The 26200-nt window shown below is 45.7% G+C and overlaps 1 protein-coding gene across 1 annotated transcript in view; it reads right to left on the minus strand.

Annotated features, from left to right (window-relative positions):
* GFRA2 (GDNF family receptor alpha 2) overlaps positions 1 to 26200 on the minus strand; it is a 184297-nt gene that overhangs the window by 15790 nt on the left and 142307 nt on the right. The window contains exons 4-6 of the mRNA XM_082255379.1: positions 12441 to 12780; positions 7767 to 7876; positions 7514 to 7654 (exon numbers count right to left, since the gene is read on the minus strand). Of these exons, the coding sequence (XP_082111505.1) occupies positions 7514 to 7654; positions 7767 to 7876; positions 12441 to 12780 (591 nt within the window). The remainder of the gene's footprint in view (positions 1 to 7513; positions 7655 to 7766; positions 7877 to 12440; positions 12781 to 26200) is intronic.

The raw sequence follows: 26200 nt of genomic DNA on the forward strand, positions 1-26200 counted from the left end.
CCCTTTTTTTGATTTGCGTTTACTCCGTCATGTCTTCTTGGACTCTTATCAGGGATTTTTTTTACGCCTAGGTGCTACGATTTTCATTTCTGCCTTGCTGTACTTGATAATATTTAGGTTCATGTCTGTGCCTTCTCCTCCTATGCATATTGCCTGCCAGTGGTTTTGCCTGCCATATTGTGAGGTCTTGGTGCTCGGGGGGGGGCCTCCCCCCCTTTTTTGGGACCCCCCCGGTCACCAACGCTGATTTTTAACATATCTCTATGTCTACTCTCCGTTTAGTCTCTTGGAACGTCAGGGGGCTAAATTCTAAAGTCAAGCGTTCTCTGGTTTTCGAATATTTAAAACGTCATAACCCACACATTGTTTTATTGCAGGAAACCCATCTCCAGGGGTCCAGGGTGATGGCCCTAAAGAGGGCACATGTGGCGTACGCGCTACACTCTACGTATTCCTCGTATGCTCGAGGTACTTCGATTCTAATTGCAAAATCAGCCCCTGTCACCATCAAGCATTTGAAGACTGACCCTTCGGGGTGTTTTATTATTCTTGTCTTCGAATTTCTGGGTAAGCCCTATACCCTGGTTAACGTTTATGTCCCTCCGCCGTTTACTAGACAGTTTTTTGACCGTATGCTGGGTCTGGTCTTGGAAATGGCTGAGGGTCCCCTTATTATGGCGGGTGACTTTAATACGGTCCTCGATGCTGCTCTGGACAGGTCTGGAGCTGTATCCTCCGCACCAACTCCTTTATGCTCCTACTTGGACAAATTGGATCTCCTGGACGCCTGGAGATGGAAACATGGGGGGATTACTGAGTATTCCTGTTATTCCAGCTCCCATAATACATTGTCCCGCATTGATCTCTGCCTGCTCCCTCGGGAACTGCTAAGTCTTCTTTCGGGTGTCAGGTATCTGCCCCGCGCAGTATCGGATCACTCCCCTTTACTGGTGGATCTCGCCTTGGGGTCCCCCCCTAATTATAAACTCTGGAGGCTCAGCCCCCTGTGGCTGGCGGACCAGGCAGTGACTGACCAGGGGTTGGCGGAGATGAATTCATATTGGGCACTCAATAAACAAGCTGGATCTGAATTGTTGACCTGGGAGGCCTTTAAGGCGACCATGAGAGGTACCTTTTCGTCTGCCGTGGGCGGTGCCAGGAAGGCTCGCCAGACTAAGTTGGTTGACGCCGAACTGGCGCTGCATGCGGCTGAACGACAATATACTGATGACCCTACTCCCCAGCACCATGCCTCTTGGCGGGCCAGGGCTCGGGACTTGGATCTGGTGGTTGTGGAGCGTACACAGAAGAAACTCCTTTATCAAAATCAGCGCATTTTTGAACTGGGCGATAAGAACAGTCGCCTCTTGGCTTATTTGGCTAGGCCGGAATACCAGCCCTGTGTCATCCCTCGGATTACCAGCCACGCCGGTGTCATTGTGGAACAAACCCCCGATGTTCTGGCCAGTTTTGTTGCTTTTTATTCCTCCTTGTACCAATCTAGAGCTCATTATACCATTGTTGAACTTGATGATTTCTTATATGATATTACTTTGCCTAAGTTGTCGGCCGGCCAATCTAGTTTTCTGGATTCGCCCCTGACTGCGGATGAGATAAACAAGGCCCTAGCCACTTTCGCACACAATAAGACACCTGGCCTGGATGGTTTTCCTATCGAATGGTACTTGCACTATAGAGAATTGCTGGTCCCCCATTTACTGACTGTGTTCAATTGTGCTCTGAAGGAGGGACGTCTGCCACCCTCTATGACAGAAGCTCTCATTGTGCTCATCCCCAAGCCACGTAAAGACCCCCTTCTCTGTGAGTCATACCGCCCGATCTCGCTTATTAATACTGATGTCAAGATTCTCGCCAAAGTCCTCGCGAGGCGTCTGAATACGGTTGTCACGGACTTGGTGGGTGCGGATCAGTCGGGATTTATTCCTGGCCGTTCTACATCGATCAATCTGCGTAGACTTTTTACTAACCTTCAGACGACCCATGCCTCTGTGGGGTCCAGGGTCGTTGTGACCCTGGACACTCATAAGGCTTTCGACTCCGTGGAATGGCCTTATTTATTGGAAGTGTTGGCGAAATTTGGCTTTGGGCCCGGATTTATAAATTGGGTCCGCCTTCTGTATTATCTGCCTCGTGCTCGTCTTCGGGTGAACGGTTTTGTGTCGGACCCCTTTCCCATTTTTCGGGGCACCAGGCAGGGGTGTCCGCTATCTCCGCTGTTGTTTGCCCTGGCCATTGAGCCCTTGGCTGCGCAGATCCGCCTTTGTGAGGGTATTGCGGGCTTTGTGATCAATGGCTTGGAAGAAAAGGTCTCCCTGTACGCGGACGATATGTTGATATATCTGGCGGATCCCTATCACTCCCTCCCTATTCTGTTGAATGTTATCGAACGCTTTGGTCACTTCTCTGGTTTCAGGGTGAATTGGAGTAAGTCCACGCTGTTCCCCCTGGATCCCCAGGCTCTGCCCCCTTCCCTTGCCTCTTGTCCCCTCCAGGTTGTGGATCGGTTTCGATATTTGGGGATTGAGATTCAGCTCCCCTTGTCTCGATTCTTTTCCAACAACCTGGATCCCCTGGTTGCCCGTCTTAGGTCCTCACTGCGGCTTTGGTCTACGCTTCCCCTCACGGTGCTAGGCCGGATCAATATTTTTAAAATGATTTTTCTCCCCCGTTTTTTGTATGTGCTCAGCCATTCCCCGGTATATGTCCCTAAGCGCCGCTTTCAGGCCATTGACTCGCTCCTGACTTCCTTTATTTGGGGGGGTCGGGCGGCGCGTGTGGCCAGGGATGCTCTGCAGCTGCCGGTTCTCGCGGGCGGGCTGGCTGCGCCTAACTTGCGTCTATACTACTTCGCGTCTCAATTGGCCCACGCTCATTGGTGGTTCCACCCGGAGGATGCTAATGCTGCGGCTTCATTGGAAGCGGCTATTTTCACCTCCTATGAGTCACTGCAAAACTTGGTACATCGAAGGTCCGTTATGGGCAGACCGAACACTGCTCTTGTTTCTGTCACCCTGCGGATTTTCGCGGCTGCGGCCTTGGATGGTTCCGACCCTCCGGAGCTGCATTCTCCCAATGCCCCCCTTTGGAGCAATCCGCGGCTGAAGGAGTTCTTTAGTCGGGATGATGGCCTTTTCTGGTCCCGCTTAGGGGTGAAATCTATTTCTCATTTGTATGTCCGGGGAACCTTCAGGTCCTTTGCGGACATGCAATCTACCTTTGGTCTGCCCTCCACGGCTTACTACCGATACTTGCAATTGAGACACACGGCGGCCGCACAGTTTGGCCTCCGTGATGTCTCGCTTGAACCGACCCCCTTGGAAAACCTTCTTTCTGACTCTTCACATGAGAGGCTGGTCTCTACATATTATACTCGACTTTTACATTCTCACTCCAAACGGCTCGCGGTGGTTGAGTCTCAGTGGCGGGAGGATATTCCGGAATTGTCGGATGAGGTGTGGCAAGACGTCCTTCCGGAACAAATACCTGTTGTTATCTCCTCTAGGGATAGGGTTATCCAATTGAAGCTTCTCTACAGGGCGTACTATACCCCAGTACTCCTGCACAAAATGGGTACATTGCCTTCTCCGTTATGCTCCAAGTGTAATGCTGCTGATGGTTCATTTTTTCATATGTTCTGGGACTGTCCGCCTGTCCGGGCCTTTTGGTCGGAAGTCACAGCTTTTATTGCAGATATCTCTCAGTTATCCAATATTTGTAGCCCCCTTCGTTGTCTGCTGGGTTATGTGGATGACGAGGACGTCCCTGCTCGTACTAAATTGTTTCTCCGCTTGACATTCTTTTATGCTAGGAAGACTATAGCTACTAGATGGAAGTCTACTGCTCCCCCTGACGTTCCATTATGGATTGCTCTCATTAATCAGGCATTGCCTCTGTATAAAATGACGTATGAGGCCAGAGGCTGCCCCAGGAAGTTCCGGAAAATTTGGTCTTTTTGGGTGGACTCTGACCGGACTGCTTCTTCAGTCTCTGACTAGGGTTTTGTACTAATGGTACGGCTGACAGCTATGTATGTTATTTTTGTCATGGCTTTTGTTGTGAAATGGAGTCTTGTGTGTGTCTTTTTTTGGCTCCTCAACTGACATGGTTCTGATTATTTCTCTGTTCTGTATTGTTTTGTTTGTTCAATAAAATACCTTTAAAAAAAAAAAGAAGATCTGCGGAGAGCAGTCACAGATTTACTACAACAAGGAGTGGTAGTCCACGTTCCTTGGACAGAACGGTTTCAAGGGTTTTATTCAAACCTATTTACAATACCCAGGAAAGAGGGCAAAGTGCGTCCAATTCTGGACTTAAGAGCACTCAATTCTTTTGTCAACATAAGAAGATTCAGAATGGAGTCCATTCGCACAGTAGCAGCCTTCCTGCATCCAGGGGATGTCCTAGCGTCCATAGACATCAAGGACGCCTATCTTCACATTCCCATTTTCGCAGGACATCAGCGGTTTCTACGCTTTTCCGTAGAAGAGAACCACTATCAGTTTGTGGCGTTACCTTTCGGTCTCGCCACGGCTCCGCGGGTCTTCACGAAGGTGTTGGCCCCAATGTTGGCACTTCTGCGCCAAAGAGGCATATCGATCCTTGGTTACCTAGACGATCTTCTGCTTCATGCAGAGTCTCCTCAGACCTTGCTACAAAACATAGAAATTACTATGATTTCTTTACAGGAATTCGGGTGGCTGGTGAACCAGCAAAAGTCATTTCTGGTTCCCACCCAGAGGCTCGAATATCTGGGTCTAATTCTAGACACAGTCAGGACAAGAGTTTTTCTTCCGGTAGGGAAACTCCGAAAGATTCAATCAGCAGTCCAGTTGTTACTGTCCAACAGCTGGTCTTCCCTTCGGACTTGCATGAGGGTTCTGGGGTTGATGGTGGCTTCGTTCGAAGCAGTCCCATTTGCCCAGTCCCATACCCGAATTCTTCAGCAAGAGATTCTTCTCAGATGGAATCGGAATCCGGAATCCCTGGACAATCAGATCCGATTGAGCAAACAGACCAGAGAGTCTCTGGTCTGGTGGCTTCGGTCTCCGATGCTCAGCCAGGGAAAGTCATTTCTGCCAATATATTGGACGATAGTGACCACGGATACCAGTCTATCCGGATGGGGAGGAATTCTCGGTCAGTTATCTGTCCAGGGACTTTGGTCCTTGGAAGAATCCAGGTTACCGATAAATGTATTGGAACTGAGAGCGATCAGACTTTGTCTGATTCACTGGACCGAGCAGCTCCAGGGCAGCCCGGTTCGGATCCAGTCGGACAATGCCACGGCCGTGGCTTATGTCAATCACCAGGGGGGCACCAAGAGTGTCCGAGCGGCCAAAGAAGTGGCTTGCATTCTTCGCTGGGCGGAACGATTTGTTCCAGCAATCTCTGCGGTGTTCATTCCGGGGGTGGAGAATTGGCAGGCAGATTATCTCAGCCGTCAGACTCTGGATCAGGGGGAATGGTCCCTCCATCCAGACGTTTTCCACCAGTTGTGCCTACGGTGGGGCACCCCGGATGTGGATCTGTTGGCATCACGATTCAACAGGAAAGTTCAGAGATTCGTGGCTCGCTCCCGCGATCCTCTAGCAGAAACCGCAGACGCACTGATCGCCCCGTGGGGGCAATACCAGCTAATGTATGCCTTCCCTCCTCTCGCGTTACTGCCAAGACTTCTTCGCAGGATAGAGGAGGAAGGAATTCCAGTAATTCTGGTAGCTCCGGACTGGCCTCGTCGAGCTTGGTACGCCGACGTGGTCAGACTGGTGGCGGACGTCCCGTGGAGACTTCCTCTCAGGGAGGACCTACTGTCTCAGGGACCGATCTTCCATCCTGCTTTACGATCGCTGGCTTTAACGGCCTGGCTATTGAGACCCAGGTGCTGAAGGACAAGGGATTGTCAGCTTCAGTTATTCCTACTCTAGTTGGAGCAAGGAAAGCGACTTCCAGAAAGATTTATTATCGCACATGGAAGTCCTACATTGCATGCTGTGAACCTTTGGGGTTCCGTCCTCGGTCTTATTCGATTAGTCGAATATTAGCTTTTCTGCAACAAGGGGTTGAGCAGAAACTGGCCTTGAGTACTATCAAGGGTCAGGTCTCAGCATTAGCTATCTTCTTTCAGAAGCCTTTGGCTACTCATTCCTTGGTGCGGAATTTCATCCAGGGGGTGCGACATCTGGCTCCGCCAGTGCACGCGCCGTTACCCCCCTGGGATCTTAATTTAGTGTTGTCGGTTCTTCAGAAACCTCCCTTTGAAGATATTAGGGAGATTCCTCTACCTACGTTGTCCCAGAAGGTGGCCTTCTTGGTGGCTATTACTTCTGCACGCAGGGTGTCAGAACTGGCCGCATTATCTTGTCGTTCACCATATCTGGTGGTTCATAGAGATAAGGTGGTTCTTCGTCCGAATCCATCCTTCCTACTAAAAGTGGTTTCAGAATTTCATCTGAATGAAGAAATTGTGTTACCTTCCCTGTGTCCTAAGCCCAGTCATCCGCGAGAGTTTGCTTTACACTCCTTGGATGTGGTCCGGGCGATCAGGGTATACTTGAAAACGACAGACTCGTTTCGCAAGACGGATTCACTTTTTGTGATCCCAGATGGACCCAAAAAGGGGTTGCCTGCATCTGCCGCGACCATTTCCAGATGGATCAGACAGACGGTAGTACAGGCTTATTCTATTAAGGGTCGGGAGCCCCCGTTCCCTGTTAAGGCGCACTCCACTCGGGCACTTAGTGCGTCATGGGCCTTTCGCCATCAGGCGTCAGTGGTCCAGGTGTGCAAGGCGGCTACCTGGTCGTCGGTGCATACCTTTACTAAACATTATAAAGTTGATGTAATGGCATCGTCTGATGCCTCGTTTGGCCGCAAGGTTTTGCAGGCCGCAATTTGAGGAGACCAGTGGTCTACCTCGAGGGTTTTTTCCGTTGGAAAATTTTTCTTTAGTCTCATTCTTTGTTTATAATGAGCCTTTAAAACTTCTAGTTTGGCACCGGTTGGGCCTTCTAGATTGGATTTGATTTTGTCAATCCCACCCCTCATTTGTGGCACTGCTTCTGGATGTCCCAGCTCTTGAGAATCAAGAAGACTACGTCTGTCAATGAGCGATAGAGAAAAATGGATTTTTGTAAGATCTTACCGTAAAATCCTTTTCTCTTAAGCTCATTGACAGACGTAGTACCCGCCCCTCTATCATTGAGTTGGGTTGGGTTAAATTCTCTGTTACTGCTTTAGAACAGAACTGATTCCCTGTAGCAGAGAGAGGGAGGATATACCCTCAGGGACTGCCCCTAAGGTGGAGCCAGAACGTTTTGTCTTTCTGCCTAGTCCTACTCCTGCGGAGACAACATAACCCAGCTCTTGAGAATCAAGAAGACTACGTCTGTCAATGAGCTTAAGAGAAAAGGATTTTACGGTAAGATCTTACAAAAATCCATTTATTACTTAACATAACCCTAGTCCCACACATAATAAAATATAATCTACTCACGCAGACAGTGGTTCTGAGTGAAATCTTTTAGATATAGTTCACATTGAGTCTCTTGATCTCCGCTACCCTTACAAGAACACCAGGGTCCAATGGAAAGTAAATGGGGGTCCGAGTCCAAGAAGTTCAGAGCTACATCATACCCTGCAAGAACAGTAATGTACTATGAGATTTAAAGGTTAGAGATGGCAATACTACAGTATACAGTGCAGAATTATTATTATACAGGATTAGCTGCACTATAGAGATGACTTACCGATCAGCCCTGCATAAGCTCCAAGACAGGCTGAGTAGTTATCACCCACACAACCACTCGCAGTTTGAGTGGAGCTCTTACAGTTAGTAACAAAGTCGGCCAGCCGAGACCTGTAAGAAGAGCAGTGCAAAGCTGAAAAATCATGACTTTGAAATAAATGCAGGTAATAAACAAGACAAATCCAGTTTGCTTTCATGGCAGCTAAAGTTTTCTTAAGTTTTTATATAGTGTAAGGATTCGTTTTTTTAGGTTTTTATTGCAGAAAAAAAAAAAAAAAAAAACCCAGAGCACCCTGGATTAACAACATCTCTTTATTAGTGAATCAGTAATACCAGCCCAATGTTTGGAAGGTTGGCAATAAGAGATGCCCTCAGCAGTTTAGGAGGCTGGCAATAAGAGAAGCTCTCAGCAGGCTGTTCCACAGGGCTGGATGACCTCTGAGATGCCTGACGATGGCCACTTCAAAAAAAAAAAAAAAAAGGTATAGAGGAAAAAGTGCAGATTTTAGATACTCTCTGTGCACGCTCAGCACTCCTTTTTCTATGATTTGTGGTGTGTGCCCCTTCAGATTCACATAGCATTCCAGGGGTTTTTCGGGCCAACCTGACCATCTCCCAGGAGCTCCCCTTTTGTAAGCTTTACACATGTTAAAGTGGTTCTAAAGTCAGAATGTTTTTTTTTTTCTTAATGCATTCTATGCATTAAAGCAGAGTTCCACCCAAAAGTGGAACTTCCGCTTTAAAGCCTCCTCCCTGGCTCCTGTTTGTGAAACTGAGCTTTTAGGGAGGAGGGGGGAGGAGGGGGGAGCAGGGACCCGATTTTGACAGGTACCTGCTTCCACTTCTGTTCCGGTCGCCTCATGCAATCAGAAGCAGAAGTTCTCCTTCCCGATGTCTATTGGGACACATGACAGGTCCTATAAGACTTCGGAATCAGTCACAGAGTGCAGCGCCACTCGCAAATGCGCAGTGGGCACCCAGCTGTGAAGCCATAAGCTTTTACAGCCGGGTGCCCATAGTAGAGATGCCGGCTACGCTGAGGGAGGACATGGGGAGAACATGGCTGGGGCTAGTACAGCGACGGGTCGTGGGACAGTTGAGTAGCTGTTTATTAAAAGTCAGCAGCTACACTTTTTTGTAGCTGCTGACCTTTAATAAACGAAATAATGACTCAAACTATAAGATAAAAACCACCTCTGTGCAGCAGCCCCCCTAATACTTACCTGAGCCCCATCTCAATCCAGCGATGTTGCAGGAGAGACTCGACCTATTGGCTATTACTGCTGTATATTAAAGTCAGTGAGTCAATGAGGAGAGAGAGAGGGGGATCTGGGCTGCTCTGTGCAAAACCACTGCACAGAGCAGGTAAAGCCCCATTCACACTGGGGCGATCCGACTTGCCGGGGCGACCTCATAGGTCGCGGCGCGCTGCTCGCACCGCGACCTCGGAGCGGCCGGCACGGACTTTATAACATTGAAGTCTATGCAGGTCGCTCCGGGTCACCCCAAAGAAGCTCCGGACCCTTTTTCTAAGTCGGAGCGACATGTGTCGCTCCTATTAGAACGGGTCCATAGCTTCTCTATGGCGAGCGACCTACGGCGACCTGTCAGGCGACCAGGTCGCCTGAGAGGTCGCCCCAGTGTGAACAGGGACTAAGTATAAGGTTCCACTTTTCAGCATGAGGGAGGACAGGGATGTCCAAAACTGTTGTTTATGTGAAGAGTTCCTTTTGTGGATGGATTCATGATTCCTATTATTGATTCCACTACTGATCCTCTTCATATTTTGATAATTTTATATTGATATAGCACCCCTGGTGCCTTGGTGTACATAGTGTGAATAGGTTAGGTGTATTATTATTATTAATATTATTATTATTATTATACAGGATTTGTATAGCACCAACAGTTTATGCAGCGCTTTACAATCTAAAAAGGGAGACAGTGCAGTTACAATACAATAAAATACAAGAGGGTTAAAAGGGCCCCGCTCAAAAGCGCTTACAATCTAATAGGTAAATAGGTTAGGTAAATTTAGTTAAGCTTCACTGTACTCTGTGCAGCCAGGATTAATTAGGGTCATGTACAGTTCAGCTGACGGCCTCTGGGGACTGAAATTCTGTCACACCCCCCTGGCTTCTGGAAGCTTCTAGAAAGTGCCAGAACTTAGTGGGCAGATTGATGGAGCTAGAAGCCTAAATATTAATTTGAGCTCTTCCAATCACTGGATTAAGATGGCCCAGATTTGCGGAGAGTTTGCCCATAAAGGCTCATGTGGAAAGAGAACTCGGGATCCAGAGGCCTGGAGGGAGCCACTCTGCTGGGGGGCTCATAAGGTGCCAGGGAGCAGAGAGAAAGAGAGAAAGAGATAGTGTGCTGAGAGAGGAGGAAGGAACCAGAGAGCGATCCTCACCTGATTCAGTCTCACCTCAACTGGATGAGACATCCTGGCAAGCAAGTGGGACCTGAACAGCAGGAGGCCTGGGCAGAAGTCACCATCTATGCTGCAGGATTAAAGGGACTGAGTAAGTAACCTCTGTCTGTTTCACCACCCAAAGCCTATAGGGGAGAGGCAAGCAGGGGCAATACCCTGCAAGCCATTCAGGAGGGACAGCTACTGCCAGCCTTCAACCCCCTGCTTGGGATAATCTTGTGCTAATGTCCCAGTGCTTGGATCAGTAATGGAAGTGCTTTGCCAGTCTGTTGAAAGTAACTTCCCCTGGGAACACAGTCTGCAGTTTTGTGCTAAGAAGACAGTGTAGCCACAGTTCTCCTCAAAATTCTTCTACGCTTTTCACCCTCCAAAGCCTACAAGGGAGATTGCAGCCGAGTGCAATATTCAGCTACCTTTCAAAAGGAACAGCATACTGTTATCCTTCAACCTTGCTTGGACAATTCTTAGTTGGAGCTAGGTGTGCTGGCATATTGCAGAGAAGACTAAAGTACCTGAAATCAAGTTGGGACTTGTGGATAGCCAGGATGTACAGTCCATGATTTCTGCTATAACTCTGTGATCACTCAAGTTGTCTTAAGAGGTCTACGTTGACTAAGATCTGGGCATCCCATAACTGCCCTAAACCCATCCAAACAATTTACCCCCAATAAATAATGACTATGTGTGCCTGCTAAATGTGTGTTGCCTGGCTGTGCACACATAGGGAGACCCAAAATCCAGTGGCTTCTGAGGGGGTAGCGCTAAAATATATATATATATATATGTATATATATATATATATATATATATATATATATATATATATATATATATATATATATATATATGTACATATACATATATATATAAAGTATATATATATATAAAATCCAGTGGCTATATATGTATATCTATATCTATCTATCTATCTATCTATCTATCTATCTATCTATCTATCTATCTATCTATAGATACACACATATATATATATATATATATATATATATATATATATATATATATAGATAGATATATATATATAGATAGATATAGATATAGATATATAGATATATAGATATATATATATACGCATATGTAGGTAAAATGTCAGGCTGGCAGCCAAGCCTGTATATTTTTCTGGGTCAGGGTGTGAGTGACTCAGGGAGGACTGGTATGACTCAGCAGCAACTTCTCTTTTGACTCCCCCTGCTAGCTGGAAACTTGGAGAAGATTCCAGAAGCAGTCTGGGAGGGGTCTAGGAGGAGCTAGCTGGAGGGTTCTGAGGGCCCTGACCAACCCCCAACAGAAGGGTTGGCAGGGGGCAGGCCCCATCAAATACTCAGGGTCAGCCCAGCTGGGGCAGTGTGAGTTTGGGTGGAAGATGGAGATGGAGTGTTAGGCTGTTGGAGGCCTTTGAGAGTAGCCCCCTAGTCTGGGGGGTAAACTCGGGCCTGGGCTCAGGTGCGGAAGGGATCCCTTCTCATGACACATGGAGGGATCCTGACAAGGAGGCATGGGAGCAAGGAGAACACTGCTGGCAATTCTCCAGGGAGGAAGACAGCAAAGAGGGCTTGTAAGCTTTGCAGAGGACTAAGAGCCATGCCTGAAGGGACTGGGTGCAAGCGGTCTGGGCTGGATGCAGAGTCATTCTGGAGGACTGTGGAGAAGTAGCCAAAAGGGCTAGTGAAAGAGGGCAGCTGCAGCTAGGCGGGCTGGCAGTGCCTGAAGAGGTGGTACTGGGATCAGTAGCCACAGAAAAGGACAGCTAGCACCAAAGACATCTGTTTTTGCTGCACTACTAAAGGGGCCCATGGTCCCTGCCTGCAAAGGGCATTCACAAGGATCTAACAAAGTTCTACAAGCAAGTCTGTGCTGGAGGTAGAAGAGAAGACGTCTGTATATACTGGATGTATATAGTTTGTGTCCCTGAAGAGTTTCTTACTGATCAAGTGGGCATCCCATAAGAACTCTTACCCCATCCAAATGTCCTCATAAATAAATAAAAAAAACAAAACAAAGCTGCAATGACTGTTTTTGTCTACAGAGTGCGTGGAAAATTCATGTGCGTGGCTGTGCAGGGTGGGAGATACCCATATTCCCCAGTGGCTCCTATTGGGGTAGCGCTACATTTATATATATAATAACATCAACAATAAAAACCTGAGAAAAAAAAGGACAGGTGCCCAAAAAATTGTTCCTATATAAATATAATAATAAGAGATGGTATGGTTGCTGTGTTACCTGCACACTGGGTCTTGTCTACAGGTGCCCCAAATTTCCAAACAGTTAGGAAGTTCAGGGCGATTGAAGGAGCAGCTTGGCACTGTGGTCTGACGTCTCCGCTCAGCGCATGGCTTATCTTTACAGGGACAGAAGAGCAGTGGGTAGGTCAGGTTTGAAGGAATCTTCTCCAGGAAGGTGCGGAGGGTCTTGTGACACTTACGACGGTTACACTGCTCATCTACTGGTGGGTTACAGGCTGATATGAAGGCGGAACGGAGCCTCTTGCAGGAATCATTCACATTGCAGAACTTGGCTGCATCGAGACAGGCATTCTGCCTGGATACGGACGATTCTGTGCCTGCAGGTAACAAGGCAAGTTGTTAGTCTAAAAGATATATCCTTTTTTTACCATCAGACATCGTGATTCTCAGGTCCATGAAAGAACATGACAGCCTTTGATGTAGGTATTTTCTTCAAGAAAGGGTTATGCTATTTTTAAAGTATACCTTCACATTCCTGTTAAATTTTATATATTGAGGCAAGACCAAAAAATAATTCATTTGGATCAGTGTTAATTTCAGAGACTAAATTATTTTCATTATAGTTTTCATTAGCTACATGTTTTCAGAGACAAAAACTAAATAAAAATATAATTCTAATTAAGTCAATTGACTAAAACTATGATGAAAATCAATTTCAATTTCCATCAACAAAGGAAAACATAACGATTATGTGAGGGAGAGACATTTGCCCACCTGAACGTCTGCCTGACTGTTAAAGCCACAGCCCCCCTGACTATATCGACAAACTGTATTGGCTGAGAGTTGTGGGCTCCTATTATTCCTTTCCCTTTCCTATGCAGTTCCACACATTATACTCATTCACACTATCTGTTTGGTGCCTTCTGCTGGCCTTTCCTAAATCCGCAACACAGTTCCATCCCCAGCTTATATTATTAGCACATTCAAGTTTAAACATGTATTGCATTACCACATAAGAATAGGTAGGGGGCATCTACTAGCTGCTGACTTTAAAATATTAGAACTTACCTGTCCAGGGTTCCCGCGATGTCGGCACCCAAAGCCGATTTTTGTATCAGCTTTCGGGTGCTGCCCCTGCCATTTAGGGTAAGGGAACCCGGCAGTGAAGCCTTTCGGCTTTACAGCTGGTTCCCTACTGCGCATGTGCGAGGCTTTCTATTTGGCCTGATGGCGGAGGTAGAAGGAGGGGGGCCGAACTTCTGAGGGACAGCGACGCGGCGCTGTCTCTTGGAAGTGGGGAAGGGTATCTGTCAAAAACAGGTACCCGTTCCCCCCTCCCCCCTGAAAGGTGCCAAATGTGGCACCGGGGGGGGGGGGGAGCATATAAGCAGAAGTTCCACTTTTTCCGCTTTAACTACAGCAGGAGCACAAGCTAGCATAGAAGATCATGAAACCACAAAGCTCCCTATAAAATGCCATGGAGTTGAGTTGAGAGAAAATAAGATCAAGCAATGAGTATTTATATCTTTAAAAAGCACCAAAAGACAGCCTAATTTTTACATTTTTAGATTTAAACTAAGCCAATAATTACTCCTAGTTAGAGAACCAAAGCTCCCCTTGGTATTTTATGCTCCAAATCTGTTGATGTATCATGAATAAATAACTTCAAGAGATACAGATAATGAGTTAGGTTGAGCCTAACCAGCTTAGGCCCTGTTCACACCTGAGCATTTTTCAGCTTGTAAAACGCTTATGCCTGAAGTCTCAAAACGTCCAACAAGCAAAATCCCATTTATTTCACTGGCCCCTGTTCACATATAAGCGTTTTGTCGCCTAAAGCAAAACGCCTGACGTTCAAAAAAGTGCATGAGCTTTTTTTTTGCCAGATTACAAGCGTTTTTGTTAGATGTCAATGCCTGCCTTGAAACGCCTGCAAAAAAATGCATAAGAAAGCCTGAAAAAAGCCTAATAAAACCGCTTGAAAAACTCCCCCAAAAAAACGCCTGAAAATAATACGTTCAAGTGTGAATGGAGCCTTAGGGTGTCTGAGAACTGGTACCTAACTAAGCTCAGGTGGAATTGGTCCACAAAAGAAATGAGCCTAGAGTCTGGAAAGTAGGAATGGGCTGGTGAGCCAGTGTTGCAGTGGCAACAAAACTGTGTGTACAGAGAGGGCTATCTGTGGACAGGGGTCTTAGGGCTGAGGGCTGGAGCAGCGGGAGCTACAACAAAAAGCAAGCAATCAATGTGGTCTTAGCAAAGAACTGCTGAAAACCACCTGCATGGGTAACTCCCTTTGTGATGTACATTTTTCTTTTAAAACGTACTTTACTGGCTGGAACAGAGTTCATGAAAGGCTCTGTATTTGGAGTAAGTCCTCGCAATATATATATTGCTTTACTGAAAAGTCTTGTTGTTTACAGATCTCAACAGCTGAAGCTGAAATTTGCACACATAACTGTCAGAGCAGTGATTTCACCCCCTCACTTGTTCTCTGTCTAAAGCCTGGTACACACTAGTATTTATTTATTGTAACAAAAAAAAAGAGCTCAGGAGGAGCCGCTGTACTAGCAATCCAATGTTAGTACAGTGATCTCCCCAGACTGGCTGCCGTAAACATTGGCCGAATGTCGGCCCAGTTTCTTTGAAACCGGCCGATGCCGCCCGATATTCAGCCCATGTGTACTAGGCTTAAGGGTTCATTCAGAGGGTGCCTGAATTGGAGCAACCTTTGCTATATTGTCTCTTTGGAAAATCCATACTGCCCCTAATGGCTATATAATAAGCTGCAGAGACCGGAGACCGGCATAATCACCGGAGACGTCGTCGGAGGAGGACCGGAGGAAGAAGAAGTTTCTTTTGGTGGTATTTGATCACCTCTGCGCTTTTTTATTTTTTGCGATATTAAAATATTTAAAAAAATCTCCCCAGCTGAGCTATTGTGCTCTGATAGGGTCAGCTCTCTCAGCCATTGGCTGAGAGCGCTGATCAGGAGCCAATCGGCAGACCTCATTGCTTATTCGACAGCCGGTCGGCTTATGTCAGACTGGCTGCCGTAAACATTGGCCGAATGTCGGCCCAGTTTCTTTGAAACCGGCCGATGCCGCCCGATATTCAGCCCATGTGTACTAGGCTTAAGGGTTCATTCAGAGGGTGCCTGAATTGGAGCAACCTTTGCTATATTGTCTCTTTGGAAAATCCATACTGCTTTAAGAATCTTGTATCACAGGTGCACCATGCCTTAAATGTTATTCGATTCTGTAGAGTAAGGCTCCATGTACACGGGACATTAGAAAAAACGTCCTGCAAAGCTATTTCTGACGCCGGGAAAAAGCAGCTGTTAAACGTGCTTTCAGTAGCTTTTTCCATTTGCGTTATTGCACGTTTAGCAGCGTTTTTCTGCCTCCATTCAAAATCAATGGTTCCCTATGGGAGCCTATTGATTTGAATGGAAGTCGCACCGCAAGTCGGATCCGACTTGCGGCGCGACCTGCACTGTGAGAATCTTGAGGGGGAACTCTACGCTAAAAATGGGAAAAAAACTGCGTGGGGTTCCCCCCCCCCCAGGTTCCAAACCAGGCCCTTCGGGTATTTGAGGGTAGCCCCACATCGAAAAAATGGCATGGGGTCCCCCCCCAAAATCCATACCAAACCCTTATCCGAGCATGCAGTCCGGCAGGCCAGGAAAGGTGAGGAGACGAGCGAGCGGCCCCACCCCCCCTGGACCACATGCCCTCAACATGGGGGGGTGTTGGTGCTTTGGGGCAGGGGGAGCTCTGCACCCCCCACCTCAAAGCACCTTGCCCACATGTTGATGAGGACAAGGGCCTCATCCCCACAACCCTGGCCGGTGGTTGTGGGGGTCTGCGGGCAGGGGGCTCATCGGAATCTGGAAGCCCCCTTTAACAAGGGGGCCCCCCAGATCCCGGACCCCCTCCCTATGTGAATGGGTATGGGGTACACTGTACGCCTACTCATTCACCACATAAAAGGCAGTGTATGGAAATAACGACAAGAGATGTTTTGGAAAGTTTATTAAAAATCTTCATCCGGCTCTTCTTGTCTTCTCCTCTCCGGGGTCTTCTGCTCTTTTGCTTTTCGCTCTTCTTGTGTTCTCCTCTCCGGGGTCTTCTGCTCTTTTGCTTTCCGCTCTTCTTGTGTTCTCCTCTCCGGGGTCTTCTGCTCTTCTGCTGTCCTCTCTTCTTTTCCTCTCCTCTCCGGTCTTCTGCTCTTTTGCTGTCGGCTCTTCTTCTTCCTCCGGTCCTCCTCCTCCGACGTCTCCGGTGATTATGCCGGTCTCCGGTCTCTGCAGCTTATTATATAGCCATTAGGGGCGCGGCCCTGATGATGTCATCGGGAAGCCCCGGACCCTCATGTCATCTGTGCCATGAGGGGGTGGGGCTTCCCGATGATGTCATCGGGGCCACGCCCCTAATGGCTATATAATAAGCTGCAGAGACCGGAGACCGGCATAATCACCGGAGACGTCGTCGGAGGAGGACCGGAGGAAGAAGAAGTTTCTTTTGGTGGTATTTGATCACCTCTGCGCTTTTTTATTTTTTGCGATATTAAAATATTTAAAAAAAGCGACAATTTTGAACAAATAACAATATTTTTCTACTTTGACAGTTAAAAAATATCCAATATATTCAATTTTTGTCATATATTTAGGCCAATTTATTTAGGCCAAGATTTTACCCCATTCCTGACCAGGCTATATTTTGCGATTCTGCACTGCCTTATTTTAACGGACAATTGCGTGGTCATGCGGCGCTGTACCCAAATTAAATTTATGTCCTTTTTTCCCCACAAATAGAGCTTTCTTTTGGTGGTATTTGATCACCTGTGCGATTTTTACTTTTTGCGCTATAAACAAAAAAAGAGCGACAATTTTGAAAAAGTAACAATATTTTTCAAATTTTTTTATTTAAGAAAAAAAATGTAAAAATCAAAACTTTTTAACATTTTAGGCCAATTTGTTTTCTGCTACATATGTTTGGTAAAAAAAAATCGCAATAAGCTTATTTTTATTGGTTTGCGCAAAGGTTATCGCAGCTACTAACTACGGGGAAATTGATGTAATTTTTATTGTTTTTTTTTAAACTAGTAATGGGGGCGATCTGCGATTTTTTTGCGGGACTGCGACATTGCGACGGACAGATCGGACCCCTAACTGACATTTTTGACACTTTTGGGGGTACCAGTGACATTACTACAGTAATCAGTGCTATACGTATGCACTGTTACTGTAAAAATGACACTGGCATGGAAGGGGTTAACTTTTGTTGGTGATCAAGGGATTACTGTATGCCTGGTGCTTACTGACGTGTGTGGGGGGAGGGGACTGTGTGACACAGGCACAGATCGCAGGTTCAGCTATGCTAAATCCTGTAATCTGTCCCTGCCTGTCACTTAGGAGATCCGCCCACTTTGTTTACACAAGCGGGCAGATCTCCTCACTCGATCACCGCCTCTCCTCCCCTGGCCCGACTCCCGCTGTGTCTGAATACAGCGGGAGCGAGCCTCCGGCCCACGAGGGGAGGAGTTCAGCGATGTAGACCTACGTAGCTGGACGATAACGAGCTACTTTGCCGCAGTACGCTCCATGTGAGCGGTCGGCAAGTGGCTAAAATCGGTACTAGATCCAAAGGGCCTGGTATGGACGGGGGGGGGGGGGACCCCCACGCCATTTTTTTCATGTTTTTTTATCTGTATTCCTGGGAGCCAACAATACATTACAGCCGCTAGCAATTTTAAATGACATTTTTTCCTTTAGAAATGTCAGTATGTCACTAGTCAGGAACATCAGCAGATATGAAGATGAAACAACACATAGAATGTGTAAGTTCTATGAACGAATTATGTTAAAGTTTGATTTGAATCTTGCTCTGTCTTAGCTTTAATACCTATATGGTCACAAGGGAAGTTGGCATTTTTTTGGCTTGTAAACAACCCCCACACGGGTCAATAAACCTAATGTGATTTGAACCGACAGTCCTTCATTGATCTCTAAACAATAAAGAGGGGTGGGGGGGGGGGGCAACAAAGCTGCTTCTGATGGTTAGTAAGAGAGGAACATTAGCAGCAACCTAGGACAGATTTCCTAACCTACAAGGTATACTCAGGTGACATACCATACCATTATCAGACTTCAGGAATGGCAGGTGCTCCAATGAAAAAATGACTGGCATCATTCAAGGACACGTAGGAATTTATGCTTACAGCCAGTGCTGGGACAAGGTCATCTAGAGCCCAGGGCAAACATGCCAAACTGTGCTCCCCCCCCCCCCAAGATGTATGAGCATTGTGTGTCAGCAAAAATCCCCCACAAAAACACTGAGCACTAACCTGTAGGCTTACCCCCTAAGCATAAATCCCCCTCCTCCAAGTACAAATCTGCCCCCCTGCTGAAGTCCCCTCTCTCAGTGCACAGATCTTTGCCCCCCCATCCCCCAAACCCCCCCCCCCAGCTCAAATACCTGCCCCCCCCAAAAAAAATCACCCCCCCCCGGGGAAATCTTCTACCTCTAAAATTTCCCCTCCTAGTACACATCTTCTCCCCCCACTTCAAATCCCCCTCTCAGCACAAATTCCCCAAAAATCTCCTCTTCTTGCACAAATCTTTTTCCCCCCCCTCCCAACACAATTCTTCCTAAATCACCACTTAGTACCCACCCCCCTCACATTTACCCTTCTAGAACAATACTTACCCCCTGCCGCCCTGCAAATTCCCCCTTCCAACACAAATACCCTCCCCCCCAATCCTTATGTGGCACCCCCCTACCTCACATGATACCACAGTGCCCTGGGCAGCCACCCCTCCTGCCCACCCCTTGACTAGCCATGCTTACAACATACTGCGAGATTTAATTGCCCACAGAAAAAGTAAATGTCTGCACACCTCCATAGCAATGATCTGTGCAGTGCCCCCCCCCCCCCCAATGAGCACTTCTAGAATACAGTAATATTCATGAATCAAGAAAGTGGCACATAGAACTTCAAAGGGAAAACGGTTTTCTGTGACCCAAAATGTGGCATGACCATATGGGCTATTTTTGCTTCACAGAGCTTTTAAATTATGTAAGATGGGTATTCTGTATTAGAGAGGATGAATTTGAAGTTGCAATTTTACAGTCCTTTGTGCCGTTTAGAGTAACCTGCGTACAAGTCAACCTAGTAGGCTATGAAGTGCTGATGTCACGTGTTCCTTCCTCTAACCTGTTCCATCATTCATCTGTGTAAGAGACAGTAAGAGGCTATGGAGACAGGCAAGCATACAAATTATCATAGCTCTCTTTGGGGGCCTACTTAAAACAAGTCAAAATTCGCATTTTGCTATTGTTTTTTATGAGAAATGTCAACCCGACCAAGTTGACCTATTTTGAACAGTGCCCTGTACTGTCTGTGCAATTCTTTGCTCCATATTTTGACACATTAATGGGGAGAGAAATAAGAAAAGCTACTTTCCTCAAAGCGGCTTTTTAAATATATAATTATGGCTCCTTTGTATTTTACTGTTTTATCACCAATCTCGTGCAGAACTTCTAAAATCAAACTAATTATGCAGTGTTACTAAAGAAATATACTGCAAAACTCAAATAAAGCGTCCAACATATTTTCACACAAAAAAAACAATATAAATATATGTGAAATGGCAAATATATCAAAATACTTTTCAGTATGTTATACAACAATAACATCATAAAATAAAATGTTCATAAACTTTACTGCAAGCCATCTATTAGTGGTATAGTAAGTGCAATAATCAGTGCAGTGAGCATGAAAAACATTTGCAAATTTAAATTTCAAAGTGCTTTTAGTGGTAATCTTAAAGCGGTTGTAAACCCTATAAAAAATAAAATAAAAAAAAAAAAACCTGCAAGACAAAGGCATAATGAGCTAGTATGCATCGCATACTAGCTCATTATGTGTAACTTACCTTAAAACGAAGCCCCGACACGGACCCCCGGACATCGATGCGGGCGCTGCCATGATCCCTCGTCGTCTCTTCCGGGTTCGGCGGCTCCGGCGCGCTGATTGGCCGGAAGAGACGGCTCCTGCGCGCTGATTGGCCGGAGCCGCGATGACGTCACTCCCGCGCATGCGCGCGGGAGTGATTTTTCCGGCAAGCTCCCGGCAAGTTAATTGAAGGTCCCCCCGGACCTTCAGAGCGTATGCGCCGCTCGCGCGAGCGGCTGCATGCACTGTAAATATCTCCTAAACCGTGCCGGTTTAGGAGATATTATTTGTTCCTACAGGTAAGCCTTATTATAGGCTTACCTGTAGGTAAAAGTGAAAAAAGCGGGATACTACCGCTTTAACATGCAAGATAATAAACAACCAGAGTGTTTTCCCTCTTTGACTGGTGCACCCCAAACTGCTCACCTATGTACACAAACCTCCTAAATTACAGGAGGTCTAAAAGCACTTGGTTGGAGCAAGAGTTAAATTAATCCACTTACTCTGGTCAAAGCCATCAGTTTAATAGGTATGTAGGGTTAAATTCAACAATTTACTTCAAACGCAGCAAAAATTCAGGAAAGGAAAAGTAACATAGTGCTCACTACAGTTGTTGTATGTTACGGTCAGTAACATAGTGCTCACTACAGTTGTTGTATGTTACTATCGTGACATAGTGCTAACTACTAATCTCCCATGATAGGTTCCCTTATGGGGCGTGTTTTTTTTCCAGCAATCTAAACTCTAAATACCTTTTCCCAGCAGTGATCTGTGCAATCACGTGGTTTTCTCGGGTGTTACTCCAAAGCAGGGGGACTCCAGTGGGAGGGGCTCACATTCCTCTACTGATTTTGTTTCAGTTTTAGGAGGGGAGGGGCATGGAGAGGAGGGGTTTCACACAGACCATGGAAATGACAGGAAGGGAGGGGGAGAGAGCAGGATGATAAAAGTAAATTTACTGACAGGCACACAGACAGGAACAGGCAGGATCAACCAGGTATTATTCTATATGGAAAAGGATAAATAATTTTGCAAAAAAAATATTAGCCCAAAAATAATGCAGGAAAGAAGGATCAAAGATAGGAAGGATCGGTCAATCAATCGCAGGAAGAATCGGTCTGTCAATCGCAGGAAGGATCAGTCAGTTGATCGCAAGAAGGATCGGTCTGCCGATCGCAGGCTGGATCAAAGTAAGGAAGGAACGGTCAATTGATCACAGGAAAGATCGGACGATTGATTGCACTAGCGGTCCATCAATCGCAGGAATGATTGGTCGATCGATCACAGGAAAGATCGATCAATCAATCGCAGGAAGAATCGGTCAATCGATCGCAGGAAGAATTAGTTGATCGTTCGCAGGAAGCATTGGCCGATCGATCACAGAAAGCATTGGTCGATCAAAAAAAGGATCAAAGGACCAATTGATCAAAGGAAGGATAAATCGATCGCAGGAAGTATTGGTCTATCAATCACAGGAAGCACCAGTCGATAAATCGCAGGATCAAAGGATTGATCGAAGGAAAGATTGATCCATTGCAGGAAGGATCGGTCGATTGATCGCAGGAAGGATTGGTCGATGGAAGGTAGGATCAATCAATCACAGGAAGAATTGGTCAATTGATCACAGGAAGGATTGGTTGATCGCAGGAAGGATCAAAGTAAGGAAGGATCGGATGATCGATCGATGGAAGGATTGGTCAAAGGAAGAATAGGTCAGTCAATTGCAGGAAGGATCAGTTGGTTGACTGTTCATCCCTTATGAAAGCAATAAAGTTCCTCCCCCAGTGCTTACGTGTAAACGCTAATGCATACGTCGCACACGCATATGTAAACGGTGGTTGCACCACACATGTGAGGTATCTCCAGGAACCTCAGAGTGAGAGCAATAATTCTAGCACCAGACCTCCTGTTTAACTCTAACTTGTAACCTGTAAAGGCTTTTAAAGCATCACTTATAAATCTTTTTAGGTATCGTAATTTGGAACTGTGCCACGGGCATACGTAATTTTAAAGTGTGCCATGTTTAGTATCTATTTACCCAACTTAACATCATTGTTTAGATTTTAACAAAAAATTGGGCATTAAATACTGCGCAAATTTTGTGTTACATAAAAAATTGCAACATCCACCATTGTATTCTCTAGGGCCTCTGTTTAAAAAAAATATATAATGTTTGGGGGTTCTAAGTCATATTCTTGCCAAAAAATACAGATTTTTACATGTAGGAGAGGAATGTCAGAATTGATCTCGGTTGAAACTGGTTAACAAATAGGAGAGGAGGAGAAGCTTCAGGGGAATAGCATTGCTCTATTTAGGCAGGAGGAGAGAGGAGTGGAGGGGAGGAAATCAGCTCTCACACAGACTACGGAAGGGACATCGAGAGAGGGAGGGGGAGAGAGGAGATGCCAAGATGCTGAGGAAAGAGCTGGGTGATGGAGGCACGTAAACTGACCACGCTATCAGAGATCAGCAGCCATGATAAACATGGCCAGTTTACAGAGGGGAAGGCAGGATCAACCAGGTAATGTACAACATAGAAAGGGATGATTGACATGGCAAAAACACTGTGCTATAACTCGATCCCTAAAGTGACTGTAAAGTTTTCTTTTTTTTTTCTTTAGAAATAACAAATATGTTATACTTACCTGCTCTGTGCAGTGGTTTTGCACAAAGCAGCCTGGATCCTCCTCCCTCTTTAGTGCTCTTGGCACCTCCCTCCTGTCAAGCAGCTTGCTATGGGGGCACCCGAGCCGAGCTGCAGCTCTGTGTGTCCATTCAGACATAGAGCCGTGATTCAGCTCCGCCCCCTCTCTCTCCTGATTGGCTAACTGACTTTGATTACTAGCAGTGGGAGCTAATAGCGTCGCTGCTGTGTCTCAGCCAATCAGGAGGGAGAGTCCCGGATGGCCTAGGCCAGTGATGGCGAACCTTGGCACCCCAGATGTTTTGGAACTACATTTCCCATGATGCTCAACTACACTGCAGAGTACATGAGCATCATGGGAAATGTAGTTCCAAAACATCTGGGGTGCCAAGGTTCGCCATCACTGGCCTAGGCAGCGCTGGATCGAGATGGGGCTCAGGTAAGTATGAGGGAGGCTGCTGCACACAAGAGGTTATTTATCTTAATGCATAGAATGCAATAGGATAAAAACAAACTTCTGCCTTTACAACAACTTTAAAGGGACAGGAGCATTTTTTTTCAGGTTTTTTATTTTTTTTTCCAGTTACAACCACTTTAGGTATTATGTTGCCTATTAAGATTATGGCTATGACCAGAGTGAGTGAATGGATTTAGCCCGTGCACCAACCAAGTGCTTTTCGATCTCCTGTAATTTATTAGGTCTGTATACATACAGTAGGTGAGCAGTTTGTGGGGCACCAGGCAGAGAGGGAGAGCATGATAGGATTACCAATAAATTTGCGTATGTTTTTCATGGACATTGCACTTACTATGCCACAATAGTGGGCTTGCAGTGAACTTTATGAAAACATTGTTTAATGATTTGTTTAATATACTGAAAAGTATTTTTCATATATATATATTTTGTCATTTCACATATAATTATATTATGTTTTACGGTGCAGATATGTTCACAGGTATTGTGATTTACATAATTTGTGTTTTGCACTATATTACTATAGCATCATTGTATGATTTAGTTTGACATTAGGGGCTCTGCACTTATTTTTGGTATTAACGTTTAGATTGGCGTGATTCACTTTTTTAAGTGCTTGCTTGCTGATAGGGGAAGTTAGAGCATCAGTACATTAGTACTGCGCAGGCAATTTTGTTCTATTTTTTGGTATAACCACCAATCTGGTGCCGATTTATAGTGGAGTTCAGATATTCACTATATGCGCTCCCCTGTACTCTGCAGGGATAATCTACACCAGGACCTGCATCTGTAGGCCCATTCAGGTCACCTAACTGGAGAAGAGGCCAGTCACCTGACTTTGACAGGTCAGGTCATATGTCTGGGCTTTTTTTCCCATGTTTTTTTTTTTTACTTTTCATTACTTTTTATTGCGATCCTCTTGTTTGGGATGCCAAAGCACACTGCTTTGCTTTATGAATGTAAAATGCTCTTTTTATTGCCATGGTAAGACCATCCCACTACTTTATGAATGTACTCCTCTGTCAACATTTCACCATGTTTTACTCAAAACTTCACCATTGCAGTTTCCTTGTTAGACTTTTAAATCTGAGGAAAATCCTGCAAGATTTGGAAATATGATTAGGTGACATATGTTAAAAAAAGACTCCTGAGGAAGTCACGTGACTGTGACGATACGCGTGGAGTGGAGCCAAGTGACACTGCTGAAACCGGAAGTGATGCAGGAGCCTTTGAGCCCTGCTGTAAGTTTTAGGAGTTTAAAGTTTTTTACTGTAATGTAAGTTACTAAGTTTTAATAAATATTTTGTTTTATGAAATACTGCACTATGAGGATACCTTTTCTTGCATGAGCCACTATAAGGAAAAGAAAGTGCAAATTTAAAGGGCCATCCACACAATTGTCAGAATGCCAGGAGAGAGACGTGGAAGAAGACATTGGGGACCGCGTGATTTAACCTAGCAAGAGAGGTCATAAGTCAAGGTGATCACATAGTTTGGAAGGTGGTTGGAGATCACTGAAGCACCAGCACTTTTTATTTCGATCCTTTTCCTGTGGAGTCACATAATTAATGCAAGCACTAGCACCTGTCATCTGGATCACATTGTTGAGAACCACTAAATATACTGCACTATATGGTTTTAAATGTTTAAGGACTTTTTTTTAAGGATTATACTTTATTTGTTTTGCACTGAAAATTTTATGTGGAGGAAGTTACACAGGTGCATCTCAAAAAATTAGAATATCATCAAAAAAATAATTTCTTTCAGTAATTCAATTCATAAAGTGAAACTCACATATTTTATATACATGGTTACACAGAGTGATATATATATTTTTTTCATTTTGATGATTATGGCTTACAGCTAGGGATGAGCTTTGAGTTACGTTTGACTTGAACATTGGCTGTTCACTTGTTTGTTGAATGACAAACAAATGTGCTTCTTCGTGGCAAATTTGAGTTCCTGCATTATCATGGACTCTGATTCCAATAAATCACCTGCTAGCCAGGGGAGTTGAGACCACAACCATCTCAATTGCAAGCCTGGCATGCTACCACCTACGCCACTGTGAAGCCTGCTTAAGCTGAACACACTCTCCCTTATTTACATCTCATCCACTGTGTGTAGGGTGAGATAGAAGTTAGTTAGTTAGGCAGGGAGAGCGTGCTCAGCTTGACGGTGGCGTAGGTGGTAGAATGCCTGGTTTACAATTGCGTGGTTGCGGGTTTGAATCCCTTGGACAGTGGGTGATTTATAAGTGGAATTCTATAGTTAATAATTAGTGTTGAGCGAACACGGACTGTATTATTCGTGTTCGTACCGAATAATTGGATTTTTTTTACCCGAACACGGACACGGACACTTTACTGTATGTTCGGGTAAAAATCCGTGTTCGGTCGTTTTATTTCCGGGTTTTGCATGCTTTGGCGCTCTTTTCATGGCAGGCTTTCAACAGCCAATCAACAATCGTTTAACTGGTGTGCCTTAAGCCATCCCAGCCATGCCTGCAAATGTCTTAGTAGCTGTGATTGGCCGTCTGAAGCATGTGACCAAGTCTTTATAAGTTCGAGGCAGCCGCCGCAGCAGCGTCATTCTGCTGCTTAGCTAAGGGACAGAGCACACATCAATGTGCTGGCTGCTGATTAGGGAAAGATAGGCAGGAAAAAACCATTTGTGTCCGGATAGAATTGAGGGACAGGTCGGAGTGTTTAGGCAGGGC

The sequence above is a fragment of the Pelophylax lessonae genome (assembly GCF_965119305.1).
Source record: "Pelophylax lessonae genome assembly, chromosome: 4".
In the NCBI taxonomy this organism is placed as follows: domain Eukaryota; kingdom Metazoa; phylum Chordata; class Amphibia; order Anura; family Ranidae; genus Pelophylax; species Pelophylax lessonae.